At 38.6% G+C, this 25971-nt stretch overlaps 1 protein-coding gene across 1 annotated transcript in view; it reads left to right on the forward strand.

Annotated features, from left to right (window-relative positions):
- Positions 1-25971, forward strand: part of ADAMTS6 (ADAM metallopeptidase with thrombospondin type 1 motif, 6) — a 336516-nt gene that overhangs the window by 301303 nt on the left and 9242 nt on the right. Inside the window, exons 22-24 of the mRNA XM_011966761.1 lie at positions 809-1013; positions 16286-16462; positions 19559-19715. Coding sequence (XP_011822151.1) covers positions 809-1013; positions 16286-16462; positions 19559-19715 — 539 coding nt within the window. The remainder of the gene's footprint in view (positions 1-808; positions 1014-16285; positions 16463-19558; positions 19716-25971) is intronic.

A 25971-nucleotide genomic window follows, 5' to 3' on the forward strand; every position in this document is an offset into this window, starting at 1 on the left:
TGAAGGTGTTTTAAGACTCCCATGTCCTCAGGATGGATACCGGCCTTCTCTGTCCCTGTAAGGACATTCAAGTCGTATCTTCATAGAGGTTTATTTCTGGAAATTGAAAAACAAATCCCCAATTTCCTTACAGTGGTTTTAGCATAAAATTTTTAATTATGGGGGAACCTGCCTCAATATCATAATAATAAAAATAGCTACTATTTCTTGTTTGTTACATGACAGACACTATGTTAGAAGCATTCAGTGGTGTGCTGGAGCCAGCTAGTATTGATTCATAGGACCCTATTATTAGCATGTCTTCTCCTGTTAACCTTTAGTATATCAAGCTGGTAGCTTGAAATTGGCCATAGTGAGGTTTTTACACTACAAAAATTGGCAAATGCCACAAATCAGAACTCCCCCACCCCGCTGCCATGGGGAGCCAGTGGTTAAACATTTACTAGCACACCACTGGGAGCTTTATATATATGACCTTATTTAACCCTCATGACAATTTTATGAGATTGATCATTGTTATCCTCATTTTAGAATGTAATTAAAAAGGAGAAAAATAAAAGAGGTTTAAAGACATAGTGCACTTGTTTGAATCTGGGTTCTGCCTGCTCCAAAGCCCACACACTACACTTTAGAAAGCAAATGACAGTAAAGGTTTTTCCTTAGCAGCTTTTTCATTTGCTATTTGTCTTATCAACCAACATTGAAATGTCAGCTCATAGTCCATCAGTGAACGTGCCTTCACTTAGCTAAAAATCTCTGGATGCACTGAGGAAATGCTTTTCTGTGTTTCTTCCACGTCTTGCTGCAGGTGGTTCATTGGAGATTGGTTGGAGTGCAGCAAGACTTGTGATGGTGGGATGCGCACAAGGGCAGTGCTCTGCATCAGGAAGATTGGACCTTCTGAGGAGGAGACACTGGACTACAGTGGTTGTTTAACACACCGGCCTGTTGAAAAGGAGCCCTGCAACAACCAGTCATGTCCACCACAGTGGGTGACTTTGGACTGGTCTGAGGTAAGGAAATCTGAGGCCATATGTATATGTTTTGAAGTCTTAACTATCTATCCCAAATCAGTTAATATTAAGGACACCTGAGCATCTTAGAACTCAACAAGTAAGGGCTGCGCAATAGTGAATTTGACCATGTTATATTTTATTGCTGCTTGTCAGGAAGTAAAGGGTTTTTGGGGGTAGGTAAGGGAAATCAGCGAGAAACTTGTCATCAGTTTGGTTAAAAATAAGTCTAAAGTAAATTTGAAATAACATTATAGTGGGTACTCTTTATAAGTGGTTTTTCTCCTTCTTACTATTGAGCACATCACAAGTTTAGAATTTGTGATATGTGATTAAAAATTGAAGTTCAAAAGGAGAGTCAAGAACCTTCCTTACCCTAAAACTTATTGAAGATCTAGAATGACCTTTTCTAGGATCTCATTTGGAAAGCACAATTTTTAAAATATCTTTTTTCAAGTAATGTAGCAGCCTAATTACATAACTCTTAGGTATGAATTGTTATCAATTCATTATCACTTATGACATATCTATATCTATATATTTTATGTCTTCTATTTCAACTGTGGAAGAAATATGGAGCTGAAGGTTATAACATAGGAAAACGTCAAATTTGAAATTGATCATTCCCTTCACTTACATGAGGAAGACCTGACCAAGATAATGTTTTCTTGGCATAGATGTATACAAAATAGCCTAATAAAATCCAGAGCAACTCAGAAAAATTACCTTATGAAAAATGAGGTAAGAGGTAGTTAATTTTTGACTCCTCAGTATCCATAAGATATATACATTTGCATACTATATCATTTTCCACATCTCCCGAAGAAGAGCTGAAACCTTCTATAGCGTGTGTTAAGTGTTAAGAATGAGTACCTTGCTATATAACCGGAGACATTTCTTTCAAGTTAGCAAAACAGGATGCATCTCAGACTCTATTCTAATATATCCTGCCAGAAACATTGTGGTACTTGCTTTGGGTATTTCCTGTAGACCTCATACATTTGTCAAAATACAAACAAAAAGATTAAACATTGTTCTTTAGGAACCTTTGGATGTAACTATTCCCCTGTGAATCTTACTGCTTGAGTGGCCTTATTTTGCTGGAGCAGACGACCAAAAGCAGCACTGTGTTTAAGATGGTACATGGAAGTGGAGATTCTGTCCAGTTGTGGTTATCCATGGAATCTTTGACAGGAATTGGGAGTGTTCTTCCAAGTTTCCTGGCCATAGTCCAGCTTCAATAATTACATTCTGCCTACCTAAGTTAGATTTTTTAGTTATATATTTCAGTCATATGTAGAGATATCCTTGGTATTATTCTGTCAGTGTTTATGGAAAACAGTATGGACTCTTCTGTTCCCTAATGGGATGCATTAACTCCTAAACTGATTCGAAAGATAAAATCCATTGATAAAGAATAGACATTCTGGAGAGTTGTACACATGTTAGTGCCCAGGATCCTTATAGAAATCCATAAATATTCATTGGTATGAGAAATTTGTTATGGGAAAATCATAATAGGAGACCTGATGATTGGCTGCCACAGTTTGAGGGCTTCAGGTCAAGTCAGTAAGTTTGAGTGATTACTAAACATACTGGGATAGGCACCATGGGTAATATGAAAGAATCTTGTAAGCATGGGCAAGTGAAAAATACCCATGAAACAACTAGAGAATACTACATATAAGGTAGTGTGTAATAAAACAGTGGATTGTGAGGTATAAATGTATAAATTCATATAGAAATTCAGAGCTGAGAAGGGTAGAATAGCCTGGAGTACGATCAGAAGGCTTTTTAGTTGATGGGAGTTAAGCTGAATATTCAGGGGTATAGAGTTGGGAGTAGGGAAGAGAACAGGGAAGTTAGAGAAAGGATGCCTGAAAAGAGAAATGACTGCACAGAAACACAGAGTGGGTGATGAAAGCAGTGTGAGAGAAAAGGGTTTGTTTTTAAGAGTAAATGAAAGACTAATAGTGATAGGTAACAGGAAGGTTGGAATACAGAACTCTATACTATATCATCCTTCATAAGCAGAAAGAATGCCTTCTGAGAAATTTCTAGAAGAAATTGCTGCCAACCACTAAAATATCAAAACTTCATGTAAGCCTCATTTCAACTGATCTTCTGACCTACACTCTTCTGTATCATTATATGTTTTTAAATAAAACAACCAGATATAATCACCTTGAGGGATAGCTTGTATATATTAACTGATATGCTTCCATTCCAAATGCTATTTTAAAGTTTCCTTCAGAATTCAACTTCATATAGGTTGCTCTTACCCCTCTCTTAGAATTTTGATTCTTATCTATCCACTCTTTGAAGTGACTCACTCAAATGGCTCTAAGAGGCTCTTAGGCATTTTTGGAGGCTGCCTGAAGATGTACATCTAAGCTGAGGACACTTTTAATCACATTTCTGCAATACTCTTTAACATGGCTGAGTCAAAGCTTAGGGGCAAGAAATGGTGCTGAGGGACTGGAGTACACTTGTGGGGACTACCACCTCAGATAAAGCATTGTCCAAGGAAGCTGCTGTTGTCTTTCCCCAGACAGGAAACAATTCTGGGGTAAGCACAGGTTGAAAACTGCTGCTGTCACTGTCTCAAAAATTCTAATTGTGCACCATCTTTGTCACTGTCATCATCCTTTATTCAAGAGGAAAGATGATTTTTGCCCCATACTGTTTCTCCTATTTATTTCCCCAAGCGGGGTATGTGGGGTGTCTTTACTCTCACACTTGCATTCCCTTAGTTTACCAGACAGCCCACCTCTTCCCTTCCCTAGATGGGTTAACAATAAGTAAGAATAAATAACGTTAAATGAAATAGATGTCTGAGTAGCTATTGTGAACAAAATGAGAACAAGGAGCCTGTTCTTCCCAAAGGAATGGAACACCTCCCACTAATGAAAAGAGAACGTCCCAGCAGAAGAGCAGGCGGTATTCAGTCTCTTTCAGTTAACCTTTGGCAAATATTTCACACAATTTTTTTTGACACACCCATGAAAACCTCCCCTTTCTGCCCCCTCCCCACTTCCAGCGCTCAGCTGTCTGAACTCTGCTAATCACAAGGGTGAGGTTCAACTGGTGAAAACATATTGCAGCAAGAGGAATTTACCCTTTGACCCTTTCCTTTTCTAGTATAAAATTTCCATTGTTGTAAAGCCAGCGTCAGTGAAACCCACCCAGTACTTATGGCAAAAGGAAGAAAAAAAAAGTTAAATTACCTTGGTGGAAAATGGCTCATCAGCAGCCTTTTCCGGAACTAATGAAGTCACAGCTTTCACATGTCCTATAATCTATGCTTGGGATCACCTGGGCTATTTGGACTTTAAATAGTTTTCTGTTTTTGCCCTCACTTGGCAAGTAGCTCTTGAAAGCATTGCTGCATACCGTGGATGGGGTCCAGCAGCCCTAACCCATCCTTTTGATGTATCAAAATGGTTGATTTGACTCCTACAGAATAATGCCTATTGAAAAAGATACATTTCTTGTACTTACTCTTGGACAAGTGGGTAACTGACATCTTACTCAACTGACTTTATAGTACTTATGTTTAGATAGCATTACTTAAGAAAGATGGGGAAAATCTACCTACAAGGGACTGTGTTTCGTTTGATGAGACAATTGTGTCAGTACCTTGTATACTCCTAGGTTCTACTCTAGTCCTTTGACTAAGTAATTTAAACCCATCTCTCCAGGGAGAACTCAGTGTAACCCCGAAATGTTAATGTTTCTGTCCTTTACAGGTGAGGGCCAAATTTTTTTCCCTGGTTGGTTTCAAATACTTTTTCTGCAAAATATATTTTTGCTGCTTAAGCTGAAGCAAATGCATCTCTCATAAAAGTCACCTCTTATAGTCCACTGAGATGAAAACAAAAAACAGAAGGTCTGGTCGGATTTTAAATGATCATGAGATTCTAATTATATGAATAAAGAGGAAAAAATAGGCATTTACCCACATAAGGAGAAATAATGAGAAACAATTTTACTAAAGAATAGACCACTAGTCTTCTAAATTTTATAATATCTTCTACCCTGCTACCTAAAGGTTTATTATGAGAAAGAATGAGATGAATTTTGATGTTTATAACTATTCTTTGATCTGAAAAATATAGTATTGAACTAAGTATCCCAATTTCTAATTATTACTAATAGATTTTACTGCACACTCAAAAGTTATACAAAAACATACTCTTTGTGTGGGTATAGGCCAATGATTATCTCTGGAGAATGCTCTGAAGCATTCATAATTAAGTTAATGTCTATATATTACATAACACACATGTCTATACATGCATAACCATGGCTCATCTTGCTTTTCTAGAAATTTTTATTTTTTTATTTTATTTTTTAATTATTTTATTTTATTTTTATTTTTTACATAGCTAAATAAAACAGAGGACTTCAGATGGACAAACACATTGATAGTAGTCCCCCCTTATCCACAGGGGACATGTTCCAAGACCCCCAGTGGATACCTGAAACTGCAGATAGTACTGAACCTTATATATATTATATACTTTTTTCCTATCTATACAAACTTATAATAAAGTTTAATTTATAAATTTATAAATTAGGCACAGTAAGAGATTAACAATAATAATAAAATTACAATACTGTAACAGCATACTGTAATAAGAGTTCTGTGAATGTAACATCTCTTTCTAAACATCTTACTGTACTGTACTCATCTATTTTCAGACTTCAGTTGATCACTGGCAACTGAAACTGTGGAAAATGAAACTGCGGATTAGGAAGGGATACTGTATTTATCAGTAGGGTAAAGAGGGAAAAATGAGGCCTTTTAGGCCTCGAGAAAGCAGAAGGAATAAGTAAATATAAAAACAAACTGAGGACTTCTCTGCTTGAACATCTCTGACATAAGGTCAGAAGGACTTGCTAGGTTCTACTTAAATGAACCAGGTTTAAGTGGTATTCCTGTGCCTTTACTATTTTTACAAGCAATTTTTAAACATTTAATTTTATAATCACCTGTAAGAAGTACAATATTTGCAGAGACCAGAATTGAGACTCTGGCTGTAGACATGTAATATTTGTGGCTGGATCTGCAGGGTTCAGGCCTGGTGTATTCACTGAGTAACAAATTTGACAGCAATGTAGTTTTCAGTCATTCACTGTCTTGAAAATCTGGTTAATTTTCAGTCATTCACTCTCTTGAAAATATTGTATAAAATCTCTGTACCTCTGTTACTGTAAGATAAAATATCCTTGGCTAAAATAGTGAATTTTGAGGTGTAATTTTTCTAAAATGATTTCTTGCCTAAGTAAATGTCATTATGTGTTTACCTTTACACATAACTGCACATTGTTCTACAGAAGGTTAGTCTTTTTGCATGTATCTTTCAGAGCTTCCTTTTTAGCAGGAAACTGCCATCAGGATTTGTGTGTACCTCTTAGCACTTAAGTTTCCTCACCTATAAAATGGATTTGTAACAGTACTCAATTCATGGAGTTTCTATGAGGATTAGGTAATTACATGCCAAGGATTTAGAACACTACTTGACACAATAAATATTAGTGCTGCTTTGTCTTCTTATCCTCCTTTTTTTCCCTTTTTTTTTGGAAACGGAGTCTCGCTCTGTCACCCAGGCTGGAGTGTAGTGGCACAGTCTCAGCTCACTGCAGCCACTGCCTCCTGGGTTCAAGCAGTTCTCTTCCTCCCAAATAGCTAGGACTACACGCACGTGCCACCACACCTGGCTAATTTTTTTTTTTTTTTTTTTTTTTTTTTTTGTATTTTTAGTACAGACAGGGTTTCACTATGTTGGCCAGGCTGGTCTCAAACTCCTGACCTCATGATCCGCCCACCTTGGCCTCCCAAAGTGCTGGGATTCACAGGCGTAAGGCACTGCGCCCAGCCTTATCCTTCTTATTATCAATCATATCTGGTTTGGTTTTGGTTTGAGTTTCCTTGGGACTTCTCAGACGGAGGTGAATGAATTGTGTGTCTTCGCATTCTTTGTCTCCCCTAATTGTAAGTACGACCTGGCATATGATTTTAGGAAAGGCAGCTAGATTTTACTATATTCTTAGTAACAGAAGCTTCTTGCCACTGGAAAAAGTTATTAGAATAAACAAGAGATGTATGTCCCAGAATTTAATATACACACACATGATTTTAAAATGTGAAGGAGTCAGGGGAGTGGCACAAGTGCATTTTTCAGTGAATGCTCCCGTTAGAAAACTAATCATAGCCTCGAAATACAAAAACTGAGTTCCCTATACATCCTGTATGTTTTTGCATAACATATGGATGAAGTGGCCTTGTATCCTCTTATACTTCACCTCAACTTATTCTTATAATAATTTGTATTTACTATGTATTGTCATGAGTTTGTTTCTGCCAACACTAAGAGCAGCCTGTGAATACAATAATAACAGAGAAATGGATAACAAGTAGGCCCTAAAGTACGGGTCACAAGGCCTACGATTTCGTTCCAGCTTTACCATTTGCTGTTTACCCTTAAAGAAGTTCTTCATCTATAATAATTCCTAAACATTTGTTTAATAATGTTTAATATTATATCGAAAGCAGTATAGTAGTGTTACTGTTACCAGTGATAATATTAAGCTTTAAGAGAGTCGCAGAAATCCTCTAAGTCTTCAGTTTGAACAGTGGAGGAGACTTGGCATGAAGTGAAGAGGATTAAAACAAGTGGAACAAGTTCAAGAGATAGAAATGGACTCGACACAAGTGAGGCAAGCTCAAAGACTTGGATTAGGGTTTTATTTATTCTACAGAAATTATTGCATGCCTTGGTGTCTTGAAATATAAGTGATTGTTGTATTAAATTAGACAATACATACAAAGTACATAGCACAGTGTCTGACATCCAGAAAACACTTAGTAAGAATTAGTATTAGAATGACTCCACCATTTAATATATGTGTGACTTTTTACCAGTCACTCTAAGTTTGCTTTCTCATTTTAAAAACAAAATAATAGGGCCGGGCGCGGTGGCTCAAGCCTGTAATCCCAGCACTTTGGGAGGCCGAGGCGGGCGGATCACGAGGTCAGGAGATCGAGACCATCCTGGCTAACGCGGTGAAACCCTGTCTCTACTGAAAAATACAAAAAACTAGCCAGGCGTGGTGGCGGGCGCCTGTAGTCCCAGCTACTCGGGAGGCTGAGGCAGGAGAATAGCGTGAACCCAGGAGGCGGAGCTTGCAGTGAGCTGAGATCCGGCCACTGCACTCCAGCCTGGGCGACAGAGCGAGACTCCACCTTAAAAAAAAAAAAAAAAACCAGAATAATAATTGCCACCTCATAGGAGAGTTGTAAGCACTATATAAATTATAGCATTTAGCACACTTGGTATATACAGTATTTATTTAATGATAGATGCTATTAGCAGCAGTAGTAGTAGTAGTTACTGTAGCTGCAAAAGCAACACTATTCACTTTGTGCCTGACACTGGGCTAGTACTGGAGAATATTGGAAATTATTTTATATGACTGACATATAGAGAGATGAACTTCAAGAGGTAAATAGAGCCTTACTACTGTGGTGTACTAAGCATATATAGAGTTTGAATTTTTATCTTGAAGGCAATAGTAAGCCATTAAGGGATTTTTTTTCAATCAAAATGCAGTATAACTGGATTTGTGTTTTAGAAAGATCCCTCTGACTAAAGTTTAGGGAGTGGATTTGAGTGAAGCAAGAGGAAGAAACAGGAGACCTACTAGAAAGCCATTACAAAATTTTATATGGGAAATGATGTTTGTCTGAGGTAAGATTAGTGGCAGTAGAGATGGAGAGAAATCAACAGGTGTGAGAGAGATTTCGGAATTGGATTAATAAGACCTAGTGATGGATTGTAAGGGTAGAGTGAGGCAGCACCAGGTTATGAGGATATTGATTAGGCTGTGAAGAGAAATAAAAGGGATCAGGAATTTCTCTCTTGATCTTCCCTCCCTAACTAAAGCCTCTTCTCGAGCTACACTGGAAAAAATTGTGTTATCCTCCTTCAAAATGCATCTTAATGAAACCTTTTCTAAGTTGGAGGAAATGCATTCTGTGATTATATTCATTGTAATAAAGTTTGCATTGAATCATTGATTTTCATCTGAAAAAATTATTAATATTTTTCTCTCTTTCTATGACATATTCCAGGCTCAAAGATTGCCCCTAACAAAATCCATGTGTGTACATGTGTACGGTGTTCACCTAGATCTCCCCATCCACAACTAGTACATCTTGATTTACCTAATGGTAAATCAGAACTGTCACCTTTCCAGATAAAGAAGAGCATATATTTATCAAGCGTTTACTCAGAGTCCTCAGCTGGCTCCTGGGGTGTGTGTGTATGTGTGTGTGCACATGCATGTGTGTGTTTTCATGCACACAAGCATGCAAAGATGAAATAAATGGAGTAATTTTAAGGAGCTTATAGTCTAGTAGAGATGAAAAGACATGTAAATACATAATTATAAAACAGGCTGATGGTGTTAGGGGCACGATAATTTATGTGTTCTACATCCACTTATATGATGCTTTTAACATTAACCTGTGTTTCCATGTCTGTCTCCTAAATAAGACTCTGAGCTCCTTTAGGGTAGAGACTATTTAATTCATTTTTTTTTTCTGAAGATGGAGAGGATTCGTTTTCTTTTTTATGCAAGTAGCCTAAATGACACAAGACCAGTATCCACATTCATTTCCACACAGTCCTAATTCATGACAAATGTACTTGTTTTCTGCCGTATAGCCTCTTTCCTAATTAAGAGAACCACATCCTATTCCTAACTTATTACTATTAATGACAGCACAGGCATCAAACTTCAAGGTGACTTGTTTGGGCACCCCTTTTTCTTTTGTTTTGGCTGACATTTTACTCGTATCGTTTATGAGCCCCCACTAGTCCTCAGTCCTTAATCTTATTTCAAAAACTGTGGTCATGGGAGGCTCAGATGGGTCATAACACACATCAGGTTGGTCATTTCCTGGGCTACATACCTTGTATAGAATAGCATTATACAAATAAGTTCTTTTTAGAATCCCAGTACACTTATAATAACCATAAAATAATAGGACTATAGCAACTTTTTGTCCTACCTCAGTGACTTGATGTATACACTGGGAACAGCCGTCAGTCTGAGAAAGGTCAGTTGTAGTCCTTACCCTACAAGTCCAAATTTTAATGAACATGAGTTCCACGATGAGTTTCCTCATGCTTTGGCCGTGCGTGGACCAGTCAGCTTCCAGGTGTGACTGTAGCAGGGCTTGTCATCTTTTTCAGAGTCACTTTGCAGGGGTTGGCAAAGTGCTCCCGTCCACGTACAGCTCACAGTCTGTGATGTTCAAGGATGGTCTCAGAGGTTGGGCCTGCTAGAATAAACTGAGTTCAACACCTCTACACAGTTATGTTCAACTGGGCTTTCTGATACTGGGAGCAAGGTGGTGGGGTTTAGGGTGTTGCAAACTTCAGTGGTTATGTGGAGATTTTCACATAGCAAGCTTTGGTACTTGGTTAATCTAGCATTTGTTAACCAATGATGTCCTTTGGTAGTCATTAAAGTTACCACAGTATGGGGGGCCTTTGTTTTCAGGTTTTGCTCAAAGGTTCGTTTATCTGCTTCTTACTTGTGCTAACAGGGACCTTGCTGCCAGGGCCCTTAGACATGGGGGCCAGCCTTTGGAAACCCCGTCTAGTTGTTCTGAGAGATAGGCCTCTGGCCTTCGCCAGGGCCCCACAGTCTGGGTTAAAACTCCAACTGCCATTTTTTTCTCTTTCTGACACATAGGGTGTAAAGGGTTTTGTCAGGTCAGGTAGCCCCAGGGCTGGGGCCAACATGAGTTTTTCTTTTAACTCATGAAAAGCTTGTTGCTGTTGGTTGTAATAGATGTAGTTTATCCAATCTACATTTTTATTAACTGTCACCCACCAAAATATTGACTCAAATCCTGCCTCTATTTGATTTCAAGCTTTAAATTGATCTGGTGTTCCCCATGGGACTCCATAGACGTGAGAGTTGAAAGACCCATAAGAGGCTTCTCTCGCTTTACAATGTCTTATTTTTCCTCCCTCTGGTTGATGAAATGCCAGGGTGAAAGGGATAGCCAACTGGACTAAAGTACAAGTGCCACTCCAGTTATTCAGCAGAGCACCCAGTAAAGGTCCACCACAATACCACCACACATCTGCTCGAGGATGAACAAGGGCTGACTGATTGATAAGCTCTTGAAAATTCTTAAGCTCACTGCATTCCTTCAGGTCTCCAAGGAACACTAAGTTTCCTCCCTGTTGTGAGAGACATGAAGTGAACTTAGTGTTGGGAGATGGAGGCTGGATGACCCTCGAGGGCTGACCCGCAGGGTGCTGGACTTTGGGATATAGCAGAGAGAGCTTGGCACTACTTATTACTCCAGGCTGTAGAATCCTGGAAGAGAGCTACCATGCAGCCCATGCCTGGTCTACTGAAGGACCACCTTAGTGGAAAGGGGACAGTCTGGGCCTCTGGCCTGCTATGTGCACAAACATAACAATTGCTTTTGTTTAACATGCAGATGGAATATTTGATCCATTCCAACCAGGCATTTGCATCTTGGTATCCTGTTTTAATTGCCAAAGTTTGTTTTAAGTCTTTAACTTTTATGATCCTCTAGTAAAACGAATGTATGATTTTAGGAAATTACAAAAACTGGTTGGGGTAGTCCATCCTTGCTCTTCAGTGGTCCACAGAACGTTGGACCAACTATGGCATGAAAGCTCTACATTGGGGGGCAAGACTCCTGGTTGACACTGGAGTCTTTATCGAAATTTACCCAGATTAAATGGTCCTAATTTACTAATGCCCAGTCTGAGGAGAGGCAGGAGGGACAGAGGTACTTTTCTGAAGTCGAGCACTGTCTTTGACTTGGCAAGTCCCCACAGGGTATAACAAGGCAAGCGTTAAATGCAATAGTTTGAGGCAAAATTGACTTGGTTATGTTAATAACTAAATGGTCAGCAATAGAGCGAGGGAAGAAGAAAGAGTAATAGAATAGATGAAAGCGTTAAATTTTTCTTAGCTTTAATTTGGTAGGATTTTCCCCTGGGACTGTGGCCCATGACTCTGTAGGGGGTGGCACTTTGTCTCAGGTGTGATGAGTCCATCCCTTTTCTGCTCTATGAATGGCAGTCTCGGTGGTTAGCAGCACAAGGTAGCGTCCTTCCTAGGCTGGCTCGAGTTTTTCTTCTTTCCACCCTTTGATGAGAAGGTGATCTTCAGGCTGGTGCTGGTTTACTGGAAATTCTAGGGGTGGTACCTATTCTAAAAGACTTTTAGTTTTGAGGGAAAGGAAAGTGGAAGATAAGCCAAGTATATAATTTCTAAGAAACTGACCTTTGTTTTAAATGTGGGGACATCAGCAGTGGACTTTATAGTCCTTGGTGCCTTTCTACTGAGAAATTTCCTTTAGCATCTATTTTTATTAGTTTTTAGACAAAAGAAGCCAAACACCATTTTATATTTGACAATGCTTCCTGTATGATTTTTATACCAGATAATCTAAATTTTACCTTTATATTAGTGTGCTATTAATGTTAAACTTAGTTTTAATAAAACTTTGTAGACATTTATTCAATTTTTAATGTTGGGCCATAAGGTAAGATTTTTATAGACTCTTTTTAACCTTTTATAATTTTATTAAAGAGCAGGTTAATGCTTTAAGAAAAACTCATGTTTTTACTTTAATGTCTAATTCACAGAAAAACTGGTTGATACCCGTTTAACTTTAGCCAGTATGTTTACACACAGATTTTTATTTGCAATTAATGTTTTAAAACTTGATTAAACCTTCAAAACAATATATATATTTTTAACTTTTTAATGTAGGTAAAAATTTACATTCTTATGCCTCCTTATAATCCTTTTGCCAAAGGTATATTTTACTTTTCTTATACACCTTGCACATAAACTGTTTTTTTTTCAATAGTTTTACATTCAGGAGGCCTAGTTACTTTTAAATTATATGACATTTCTTGCATAAATTCTATTTTTTAATAACTTTTTTCTTTTACGACTTTCGCAGACAATTGTTCGATATGCCTCAACTTTCTGACTTATTACAAACATTTCTTTCTTTAAACAACCAGTTAATTTATTTCAGGACAAGAATTTACCATATAACACTCTTTTTACATAAATTCTGCCCCCCCTTTTTTTTCAAAGATGATAACCATTCTTTTCCAAAGTGAACTTCTTTTATGTCTGTAGACTATCGACTGTCTAAGGCCACAAGATTAGAAGCTACTATAATACATGTTACACTGTTAACTTTTGGCAAACTTTACTTTTGTTGAAAACCTTATAAGTTTGGGATTTCGATTATCCTTTGCTATTAATAAGACCTTGTTTAATCCAAATTAACTTAGAATTGGGATAGATGGCTTTTTTTCTCTCCTTCAATTACCTGGGAGGAACCATCTATCCTCCTGTCCTGAAGGGAGTTCCTCCTAGGTCTGGTCGGACCTTTGTATGGTAATTAAGATTTAGATCCCCTCTTAGGAAACCTGCTGGGTTAAGGGAATTTTCAGTGGTTAATGTTAAATCATCCTTTTTTTTTTTCCTTAGGATACTTCTGAACTGGTGAGGTGTGCTCACAATGAGGTTTCCTCTAAAAGTTTTTTTTTTTTTTTTTACTTTCTTCTGTTAGCAAAGCAGTTGCTGCCAGAGATTGAATGCATCTGGGCTATCCACAGGTTACTGGGTTAAGGATTTTTGATAGGAAGGCCTCAGTGCTTTCGGGATAAGCCCTTGTTTACACTGAAAACAAAGTGGTATTAGAGTGTTACAGGGTTACAGAGAATACCTTTAATTATCAATTGTAGGTTTTAAATTTACCTTGGCTTTTAAAGGAATAGGGTACACTGGGTTTTTTTTTTTCTTAATTACTTGTATATTTCTCTCTTTCTCTCTTTGACTTTCTGTCTTTCTCTCTTTGACTTTGCATTTGCCTTTGTCTCTTCCTCTCTCTCTGCCTGTCTCTCTCTCTCTCTCTCTCTCTTCTTGACTCCCTGTTTGTCTCTCCGTCTCTTCCTCTCTGTCTTTTCCTCTCTCTCTCTTTGCCCCTTTTTCTCTCTCTTTCCTCTCTGTCTCTCTGCTGGTCTTTCCTTGCCTCTGCCAGCCGCTTATGCTGCTGTTCTCTCAACCACTGGTTGGGGGGCAGGGGGTGGGATCTAAAACCAACTCTAACCAAGGGTTTATGTACGGGAACTGGTCTGGGTGCCCTGGCTTATAGGTTACCTTGTGCCATACCTTTGAAACAAGGGACCTGTCCAGGCTTCCTTCTGATGGCCAACCCACCTCTAATGCTGGCCAGTGTATTTCACACAAAGTTCTAAGTTTTCCTAGTGTCATAGTAACACCATAATCTCCCTTAAATCCTTTCTTGAAATTTTTCAACATAGTTCCTAGTGGGGTGGGCTTACTTTGTGTGTGACCCATGCTTCTTCGAGACAAAACACCACGCTAACACCACACACACACCACGAAACAAAGAACAGATAAAAAGGGCACACACATACTTTTATAATTCACACAAAACCAGAATCAAAACCAAAATCAGAGTATCCAGAAATCCAAGCCAGGTCAAAACCAAAGTATCAAGCAATCAAAGTCAAGTCAAAAACAAAAACCAAAGTGCCAGTACAGGCACACTGTGGGTGATCAGGCCACGCTTCCCCTCAAATGGAGTGGCCAAGTTCCAAAGACTAGTCTTACCAAGTTTCAGATGTCCAGACTCCAAGTGCCAGTTCCTTCCTGGTGTTCAGCCACTGCGTTGATCCTCCATGGGGGCCTGCCACACACTGCTCTGGTGAGGCGTTCCACTCGGGCAATTGCCTACCCAGGAGCACGCTCAGGATCTGCATCACTCAAGCTGGCCAGAATCCCCCATAGGGATGCTCCACAGGGCAGGCCTAAGCTGCCTAAGGGGCTGCCTCAACCGTCTGACCATCTGTTAATCACCTCACTTCCTGGTCAGGGAACCAAGACATGTAGCAGAACAAGCTGCAGACAAAACCCCTCAGACACGGAGTTAAAGAAGGAAGGACTTTAATTGGCTGGGACCTTTGGCAAGACTCACGTCTCCAACCAAGTGCCTGTTTCATTCATTTTTGTATCTCCCCAGTCTAGTGTAGTTCCTGTAGGAGATCTGGAAATGTTTTTTGCATGAAAGGTATATATACAGTGCTTCCAAATGTTGTGGGGAAGGTCCTCCCTTGATTGAGGGGAAGTATAGATTTTTTTTTTTTTTTTGAGACAGAGTCTTGCTCTGTTTGCAGGCTAGGGTGCAGTGACGCAATCTTGGCTCACTGTAACCTCCACCTCCTGGTTCAAGTGCTTCTCCTGCCTCAGCCCCCCAAGTAGCTGGGGCTACAGACACGCACCACCACACCCAGCTAATTTTTGTATTTTTAGTAGAGACAGGGTTTCACCATGTTGCCCAGGATGGTCTTGATCTCTTGACCTCGTGATCTGCCCACCTCAGCCTCCCAAAGTGCTGGGATTACAGGCGTGAGCCACCGTGCCTGGCCTGAAGTACAGATTTTTAAGGAAGGGTCCAGATATACAAGGGAGAAAGCTGGAAGACTCAAGTCAGCTACTATGTTAAATAGGTGACTTCTAGAAACACCTGGAGATGAGGTACATAAGATTTGTGACATAGGGAAAAACATCCTTCCCTCAGTATGAAGAACAAACAGAACCAATTCTAAAGAACAACTTCCTTAGATTTGTAACTGATGTATGGGGAAAAGTTAAGAGATTTTCTGTGCAAGAAACCTTCACCTGTGACCAAGTATTCTTAGCGACTCGGCATAAGAATATTTCATCTAAATCAACCCTGAACTTGCTTTACAGAGACAAGTTCTTGTGGTCTACTAATAACATACAAATTCCTTTTAGAAGACCACACCCACCAAGTAGGAAACCAAGGATTCCACATTCCAAAAATTAGCAGAATCTTATCACAGCTGATGAGGCCAAGGATAGAGAGGAATGGAGGAATCAACCTATCCCCAACAGAGCAAGAAAATGAGTTAGCCAAGAAAAGCAAATGTTGGATTTAGCTCTTCAAACCCTTAAGACAAAGATAAAAGTACCTCTGCTTAAAAACCTTTAAGGAACTTTGTATCTGAGAGACTGCCTAGAACTTAGTGTATGTGTATATTCTATACTAAAACACACATTTACTTGAAGAAAGACTTTCCTCAAATTTTCCTCTGTCTTTAAACTGTCGTGATTCAATACTATTTTATTTCCAGTGTACTCCAAAATGTGGTCCAGGATTCAAGCATCGGATTGTTCTGTGCAAGAGCAGTGACCTGTCTAAGACATTCCCAGCTGCACAATGTCCAGAGGAAAGCAAACCTCCTGTCCGCATCCGCTGCAGTTTGGGCCGCTGCCCTCCTCCTCGCTGGGTCACAGGAGACTGGGGCCAGGTAAGGCGTTTGTACTGTGGACTCCTGCTGAAATAGCACCTTGAGACACAAACCTGAGGTTCCTTGTGTGATCATTGTAAGGGCTTGAGAGATGAGTAAGAATTAACACGTAGAAGTCTAGGTATGAGGCATGAGTGTGAAACTGCACAAACCACAGCCGCCACATGTGGACACATACAGAGTGTGCCAGTGATTCTCCCACACCCACACACTTCCAACTTCAGATTCTATTCTTCAGATCCATTGTAGATTAAAATTAAAAGAGAAATAGAATAACCAGTAGAGATTTGAACAAGCTACTGAAACTTTGGATTCTAGTCCCGGCTCTCTCAGCTGTTAAAGGAATAAATCAGTTAACACCAGTGTCTTCATTTTCCCACTTGCAAAATAGAGAACTCTTAAACTCACAAAAAAGTTGTGGGGTTTTTAATTAGTTTGATACTGTGATTGACAATCCTTGAAATATTATTAATACTTATTCATTAATTGATTTGTTTTTATCTGATGGATGCTATGAATTGGGAAAAAAGTATATAGGAATTTTGATATGTATTTTTATATTAGACTCATTTCCACCTTAAGTTCCAATTCTTATGTTTTTCTGTCTTATCTGCTTTTAAATTGTGTTATCTTTGTGTAGGCCACCTTAAATTCTATAAAAACAAGTCGATTCTCAGCACAATATTAAAATTTTGTGAAGTAATATGTTAATTAGCTAGATTTAGTCACTCCACAGTGGTTATATACTTCAAAATATCATGTCATACATGATAAACAGACATAATTTTTTTGCCAAATAAAAAAATTCTTAATAAAAAAGACCAAGTTGGTATATTTAGATAGAAGGAAAATTAAGTATTGTTCTTCTAAATGTCAAAAAGGAAATCTATTAGGTTACATTTTAAAAAATGCCCCAGAAAGTACATATCTAACCAATCAATGCTCTTACCCTGTAGTTTCATAACTGACCTTGTAGCAAGTCATTTTCTAATATTTGAGACTCAAATAAATCGTAATGACATATTGTGATTTATGCCAATATGATTTTGTTTGTGCTCTGGGTCTGCCTTTACTTATTAAAAATGGCATTTCATATAAGTAGCTGCCAAAACTCTGGCCAAAATTCAATATTGCCAGAGTACAGTAACATCTAGACACCTCTTTCATTTCATTTGGGAGAGGGCAAAGATTTCCAGTACCCATGAAGGTAATTAAGTATACTTGCTCTGTACTCAGCACTTTGAGGAGACAAAAGAAATATAATCATAAAATTAGTAATGCTTGGCATCTCTATAGCAGTATTTAGTTTAATTTACAAAATGCTCAAGTAGAATACACATGACAGTGTTAAGCACTGTATGCAGTTAAGTGTCAAATTATGTTTCACTATAGAAGTGTGACAGCTTCACAACACATGATTGATATGATGCTATTAAAGAATCAGAGCAGACCTGCTACATGATTTTTATTTTAAATCAGGCAGGCATTTCCTTCTCTATATATTCTTTGTTGCAATCTACTGTATAAAAGTCAGTTGGAAGTTTTTGTGTTTTAGTAATTTTGCCAAATTTACCATTGTCAATTTGAGATTATTCTTTTAAATGTTGTCAAGTCCTTTTCTTCCCATTTACAATTTCAATTCAGTTTCCTAAAATTCAAAATAACCAGTGAAAATACATTTTCAAAGATGCTTTAATATATTAGAGTACATTTATTTCTCATTCTGTATGAAAACTGTTTTTTTTTTGTTTGTTTTTTTTTTTGAGATGGAGTCTCACTCTGTCGCCTAGGCTGGAGTGCAGTGGCACGATCTCAGCTCACTGCAAGCTCCACCTCCCAGGTTCATGCCATTCTCCTGCCTCAGCCTCCCAAGAAGCTGGGACTACAGGCGCCCGCCACCTTGCCCGGCTAATTTTTTGTATTTTTAGTAGAGACCGGTTTTCACTGTGTTAGCCAGGATGGTCTCGATATCCTGACCTCGTGATCCGCCCGCCTCAGCCTCCCAAAGTGCTGGGATTACAGGTGTGAGCATCCACACCTGTCCGAAAACATTTTTTTTTAAGGCTCTTCATGAATATCCATACAAGTCCTGTGGGTACTTTCAGAGTTTTTGCAAACAAATCCAACAGGGCTTCAATTTTTTGACCCTGTAAACATCACCATCCCCTGTGTTGGCACCAGTTACTTCCTCATGCCTTTGATCCCACATTTCATAGGCTTTCTGGTATTCTCGATGGCAGGCCCATAGACTAACCCAGCTTCATTCTTCAGCCTCAGCAGCTGATCAGTCCCAAATGAAACTAAGCCCCTCGGACAGTAACTTCAGTCCTGAAGAGACTGAATCCCAGAGTAGATGCAAAAGGAGAGGGAGACACGCTCATTTGAGAACACAAGACTGCTTCTCAGGTTTGTGTGGCTTGCAATCCCTTAGAAAACCTGAGGGACTTATTTAAGCTCTTTTTTTTTTTTTTTTTAATGACCCCATCACCAGGCTCCACAGCTGTCACTGCTATTACATTGAACTAATAGTTTGATCACATACAGGACACTCCAATAAGCCACCAGGTTATTTACCTGCACACCTATAATAAATAGGGAGCAATAGTGATTTCCTAGCCCTACAATCTCTCATTATTCTACTTCATCACAAGGATTTTCTCATGACACTCCTGCTAGAGGTCACCAGCCTTGCTGGGAATTGTTGCAGTGATAGCAAGAAATCTCTATGTATTATCTTCTGGGAAGTATATTGAGTCTATTTGCTAGGGTAATAACATGATGTTTGACTTTCCAAACCAGTTTGATAGTAGAATGACCTAATCATACACCTCTCAAAAATGAACCACATGTGGGCTTTAAAAGTTAGTATTGTGGCTGGGTGTGGTGGCTCAAGCCTGTACTCCCAGCACTTTGGGAGGCTGAGGCAGGAGGATTGCTTGAGGCCAGGAGTTTGAGACCAGCCTGGCCAATATAGCAAGACCCTGTGTCTCAAAAAAAAAGTTCATATTGTGTTGTATTTGAAATGACATAGTATATTTTTTACCTCCTGAAAATTGTTGAGATTAATATTTTGTTTCTTTGTGTCTTTGGATTTAGTGTTCTGCTCAGTGTGGCCTTGGACAGCAGATGAGAACTGTGCAGTGTCTCTCCTACACTGGACAGGCATCTAGTGACTGTCCAGAAACTGTTCGGCCTCCATCAATGCAGCAGTGTGAAAGCAAATGTGACAGTACCCCCATTTCTAATACTGAAGGTGAGTTTTTCCATGGAGGAGGGGCCTGTGGTTGCTAATGACCCACCTTTACTGTACTGTTCCCAGGGTTTGAAGAGCACAATAAACCCACTACTGTAGTGTAGTTTGAGTAGAGCATTTGTGAAAGCTGCTTATGCAGACAGCAATCAGGAAACCAAAGTTTTTTCCTGACTTTTTAACTAACTTTATGACCTTGTTAAGTCACTTAACCTCTCTGGAGCTAAGTTTATCTATGAAATAAGAAATTGGAGTAGATAATCTCTAAGATCACATCCAGCCTCATATTCTATGTTTGATTTATATTAAGATTTTAGAGATGTTTCCTAATGAACTACTCTTGAAGTGCAAACTTCTGTTTCTTTTTGGATATGACAGTGGATCTCTATCATGCTGAAGATTTAAATTCATTATTGTTGTACATATAATGAAAGCATATGTTTGAAACTACTTGCATTTTAAATGCTAATTTTCTTATCGTAGAAAAGTAGAAAAATAATTATGTAGCTGTTTATAAAGGAGAACAAAGGTCTTTGTGCTCTGGAATTTCTTTCTGTTTTTTATACATTGGGAAATCCCTTTATTAACAGCAGATGCCCCACCCCCCCCACCACAATTCTGACTTTTAAAAATCTGTTGTTTAAATGAAAGTAATTTCTTTATTCATTTAGGCATTCATTAGGAATTTCTCGAATGCTACTATGTGCGAGTCACTGTGACAGAAATTATTAGGAATGTGAAGACAAACATGGCATAGTCCAGAAGTTTAGACTGCCTTCTCACATGAAAATACAGGCAGGATCAAATATATGCACATGAACAACATCTGAAGCCACAGATTTAAATTATAAGGCCCTGAAAAAAACCTATCATGAATATATAGTCAAATAATTTGTTAATATTTTTCAAGTGAAAACTGTATGTTTATAAACATCTTCAAGAGAGATCGCTTTATTTTGATCAACTCTGTCTAATTCAAAGGATTCTTAAAAATTATATTCACAATTTAAAAGTGTTTTCTTGGGAATTTTGTTTTAAGAAAGTGATCTTGTATGACAAGATCCAGACACCTTGCATCTTTGCAGATGGTCTGTTTTGTATACTTAAGCCTCAACACAGTGCACTTATTATACACATAATTACTCTTTCAAAATGTATAAACCCTATGCTACATCTATTCAAAATCACAACTTTTAATTTTGCAGAATCTCTGGCTTTACTGCTACTTCTTTTTTGTCCCTTTGGATTCTGGAAATCTACCTTTCCCTCTCTTGAGAAGGGCTCAAAATCTATAACAAATAAAGTATTTTTCTTGGAAAAAAATTATCTTTTAAATTATCTTCAAAAAAAAAAATCTCTTAGCTGGGTGCGATGGCTCACATCTGTAATCTCAGCACTTTGGGAGGGTTGAGGTGGGAGGATCACTTGAGCCCAGGAGTTCAAGACCATGCTGGGCAACATAGTGAGAACCTGTCTCTACAAAAAAATTAAAAAGTTAGCTAGGCATGGTGGTGGGTGCCTGTAGTCGTAGTTCCTTGGGAGGCTGAGGCAGGAGGATCACTTGAGCCCAGGAAGTTGAGGCTGCAGTGAGCCCTGATCATGCCACTGCACTCCAGCCAGGGCAACAGACTGAGACTCTGTCTCAGAAAAACCTCCCCAAACCAAAACAGAACAAAATCTCTCTTCTGTAAGACTCCAGCAATAATTTCTTTTATCCATTGTAAGTTAGCAAAAGATCACATGAATTTGGGGTTCTCTTTTTCTTTCAGAATTGGAAGATACAAGGTTAAGGTAGGAGAGAGGATATAACTGTCATATTAAATTAGTCTATGTTGGGTATTATGTTAGGCCCTTTATATAGTCTGTCTTATATATCTCACATACACAAATAGATCTCTCTGCAAGTCTGTGTGTGTGTGTGTGTGCGTGCGTGTGTGTGTGTATATAATCTTATATAATCCTGACAACAAGCTTCTAAGAGTTGTTATTACTAATGAGGAAAGTGAGGCACATGGGAAGATAGTGATTTGCCCAATTTAAAGACTAGGAAGTAGTAGAGTCAGGATCTGAACCCACATTTGGTAGGGTCCAAGTACCTGTCAATTTCAACTATATTTGCAGGCTATTCTTAATTTAGTCTTTAAAGTAGGGTTTTTTGACATAAAAGCAAGAGTTTCTGATTTTGAAGTAAAACATTTCTGGCATGACTGTCAGCCTAATTCAATAGATTAAGCCTAAGTCATTGCTGAAAGAACTGCCTTTTGACATGCCTAAAACAATGTATCTGTTGGAGTTATGCTCATAGCTTCATTTTAGACAATTTTAATAATTTCTCTAAAATCTTCTCTATAATGCATAATCATTATAGATAAACTTTGCAGTTTATATATAATAAGTTTCAAAACTATTTTCAGAGTAGGCAGAATATCATTTGTACCTGTGCTAATTTCTGCCTTAAGGGAATTATCTTAAAATGAATAGGTGTTAATTTGAGGTTTCTTGGGTTATTTGGAGAAACACCTCATGGTTATTTCATCTATCTGGCTAATCACTTTTTATTAATATTATTCTAAAGTAAGCAGTAAAAACAATATATTTAGACTTCTCAGTAAAGGAGGAAATTTTTAGGAAATTATTAATCCTGCTAAGTATGATTCATGTTAGAATCATTATTATCTAAAGATGTCAGCTCATTTAAAAGAAAGAAGATAACTGTCTTTACAAAATTAGATTTAAAGTACAAATGATATGTCTGTCATAACGTGTTTTGTGTTCTCTTTAATTTCCCAATAGCATATATGGAATGCATTTAAATATCTGAAACTATTTGTTCATTTAATCAGCAGCTAATTATTGAATGCTTTCTATGGCCAGCCTCTGCTATTTATTAGGGAAAATTCAAATATATTTATAAGTTCATAGTCTTTCAGAGCAAATACTTAAATGAAAATTTTTTTAATTCAAAAAAATTTGAGAAAAGAAGGTGGAATGTGTTATGTGGAGCAGTTTACACAAGTGCTCAAATGAAGGACCAATGACTTCACATTTTCCATCAAGGCTGGCTTCATAGACTAAGGAATCAGTAAGCCATCTATATAACACATACTTGGAAAAACCCAGTGTGTACCTTGGGAAAAGTGAGTAAAACATTATGAACCGAATTATAAGTTTTCATCCATAGAGATATGGAATGGACAGATAACATAGATTTCAAAAGAGACAAGGAGGCCGGGCACAGTGGCTCACGCCTGCAATCTCAACATTTTAGGAGGCCAAGGGGAGAGGATTGCTTGAGCCCAGGAGTTTGATACCAGCCTGGACAACATAGGGAGACCCCTTCTCTACAAAAAAGTTTAAAAACTAGCTGGGTATGGTGGCACGCATCTGTAGTCCAGCTACTTGGGAGGCTTAGGTAGGAAGATCACTTGAGTTTGGGAGGTCAAGGTTGCAGTGAGCCATGATCACACCATTGCACTCCAGCCTGGATGACAGAGTAGAGACTCTGTCTCAAAAAAAAATTAGAGAGAGAGAAGAGGTTCTAGTGTGAAAATAATGCAAAAGTGGTCTGTTATGGTTTGTAGGAGGCAAATCATGGAAGAAAAGAGGCTGGGCGTAGTGGCTTACTCCTGTAATCCCAGTAGTTTGGGAGGCTGAGGCAGGCAGATCACCTGAGATCAGGAGTTCGAGACCAGCCTGACCAACATGGAGAAACCCTGTCTCTACTAAAAATACAAAATTATCTGGGCCTGTATGTAATGCCTGTAATCCCAGCTACTTGGGAGGCTGAGGCAGGAGAATCGCTTGAACCTGGGAGGTGGAGGTTGTGGTGAGCCGAGATCACGCCATTGCACTCCAGCCTGGGCAACAAGAACAAAACTCTGTCTCAAATAAAAATGGAGAAAAGAAATGCCTTTTAGCAAGGAAAAGTTAAGAAGAAAGTTGGAGAAGGAGCAGTTTCTGGTTAATGCAGGAGAGTGGAAGAGGCAGAAGAGGATCCCCTTTCCTCCAGTACAGTCAAATTGCCATGACTCATAGTACGAGGCTACTGAAAAATCACTTCAGCTCTACCCCAAGACAGGGCAGGATTTGGGGAGATGTATTGGGATCTAAAATAGAGTTTTTCAGTTGAATCTCTATGAATGAAATGGGCCACAGATAGAATGTTGAGAATTGTTTTGACTATCAAGGTTTAGGTAATGGTCTCCCTCCTGTCAGTATTTCATTATGAAAAAAATTAGAAGTTTCAAACATACAGCAAAGTGGAAAGAATTTTACAATGAACATCCACCATCTAGATTATATTACTTTTAATGGCAAAAACTACAATTACTTTTGCACCAAACCATAGTATTATCATTTACTGAACATGCTCTTTCATATATGTGCATATATCCATCCATCCATTATGATTTTTTAAATAACATCCTACATTCATCCAATCATTTATTTATTTACTTAGCAAACATACTTGCCATGTACTAGGCACCAAGACTATGAATGCAATACAACAGGTTCCCTGTTCTCAAAGGTTTAGTAGGGTTGGCAACATACAATTAATTCTGACAATATGAGCAGTACTGTTCCAGGGGTGGGAAGAAGTGACCATGAGTGCACAGAGGAGCAGGTAATCAGCAGAAGCATCACAGAGAAGGAAAGCTGAACTGAACATGGAAGATAGGAAACAGTTTACCCAGAAGACATTGAGATGCGGGGCATTCCTGACAGAGGACAAGTGTGTACAGTCACAAGGGCATGGAGGCAGTTCACTATCGCTGCGGTGGGTTGGCAGATGAGCGGGCAGTGCACATGAGGCTACAGAGAGAGAAGCAGGGACTTGGTTTTGGAAACTCCACATGTAGTGGAAGGAAGCTAGGACTCTATCTTTGGGTTTTAGGGAACAAGTGAAAAAAAAAAAAAAACTGGGGCTTGACATGCTCAGGATGACAGAAGGGTAAAGGAGCAGAGGGAGGGCAGCCTTGTGTGGGAGTAGAATGAGAAAGATTTGTTCTAAGAGTCCAGGCAAGAGAGGATGGAGGCATGAACTAAGGCAGATATTGTAGGGATTAAAAGGAGAGTGATGAACTCGGGGAAAAATAATAAAATGAAAGGAGAATAAAAAGAGCCTGATGAACAGTTAGACAAGGAGATGAGAGATATGGAGGTATTCAGGATGACTCCTACATTTCAGATTTAGGTAACTGTGTACCATCATTAATCATGAAGGAATTCAGGCATCTGTAGGGAAATTAAACACATTAGTCCCCTGAAGCTTTAATAAGAAATGGAATTTGAATAAGATTTAAAAATAAAATAAATGGAGAGAGATTGAAGAAATGGAGGGAGGTCAAGCAACAAATGATAGTAAGGGAATCAGAAGCAGGGTTTCAAAAAATTAAAATAGCAAGAGGGAAATGGGAGGAAGAAGAAGGGAGATACAATTTGCTGTGTTCAACATCTGCTTTAGTTTTTTTGTTTCTGAAAGCCTTTGGCAAAGGGTTAAAGGATTAAAGGCATGATCTTGACAGACTGCCACGGATGAGGGTAACACCATGTTGCTGCTAAAAGTGAATTATAGACACCCTGGGTATCAGTAAATTTGAAATGCTACTCAGAGTAATTTTTTAAAAAGTACGTATGTCAGTTGGGACTAACCTACTCAAGCTCACCTGAAATTCTATGCAAAATGCCATTTTATTCATCTTTCATGCAGTTTCAAGTTTCCTTGTAGTTTATATAGTGAGTCTTTTCAGCTTCTCAATAGCACAAGGCACTCTGTCACAGAGTATTTATTGCTGCCAGGTAATGATTCATGGTGTGCCAGGGGCTGGTAACCAATCCAGGAAAGGTGTGGTTAGTGTACAATGGTTTACCAGCCCAGGATGTCTAATGGTGGCTTTGGTGGCTCTCAGACTCCCTCATGTAAATAGCTCTGGGAAAGCTTAGGCAGCTCCAGAAATCTCGAACCAAGAATTTTGGTCAAACTAGCTACCACATTTGGGTTTTAATGTGGCACCTGATGTATGAAAATCAGTAAAGGAACGATAAAGGTCATTTGAAGACTTTGGTTTCAAAGAGGTGAGGAAGGCCAGTTTTTTTCCTTACCACTTCAAAGAGTTCATAAGTCACTTAGCATGCGGGTTCACATTCCTGGCTGTCTGGTCTGGAGGGAACCCTGGATTTGGGTTGAGATTATACCACCTCCAGGTTGAATGTGGGTGGCATCTAGGGAATAAGACTAAATAAAAAGAAACAGAAAGCA

The sequence above is a fragment of the Mandrillus leucophaeus genome, unplaced genomic scaffold (genome assembly GCF_000951045.1).
Source record: "Mandrillus leucophaeus isolate KB7577 unplaced genomic scaffold, Mleu.le_1.0 Scaffold771, whole genome shotgun sequence".
Lineage (NCBI taxonomy): Eukaryota > Metazoa > Chordata > Mammalia > Primates > Cercopithecidae > Mandrillus > Mandrillus leucophaeus.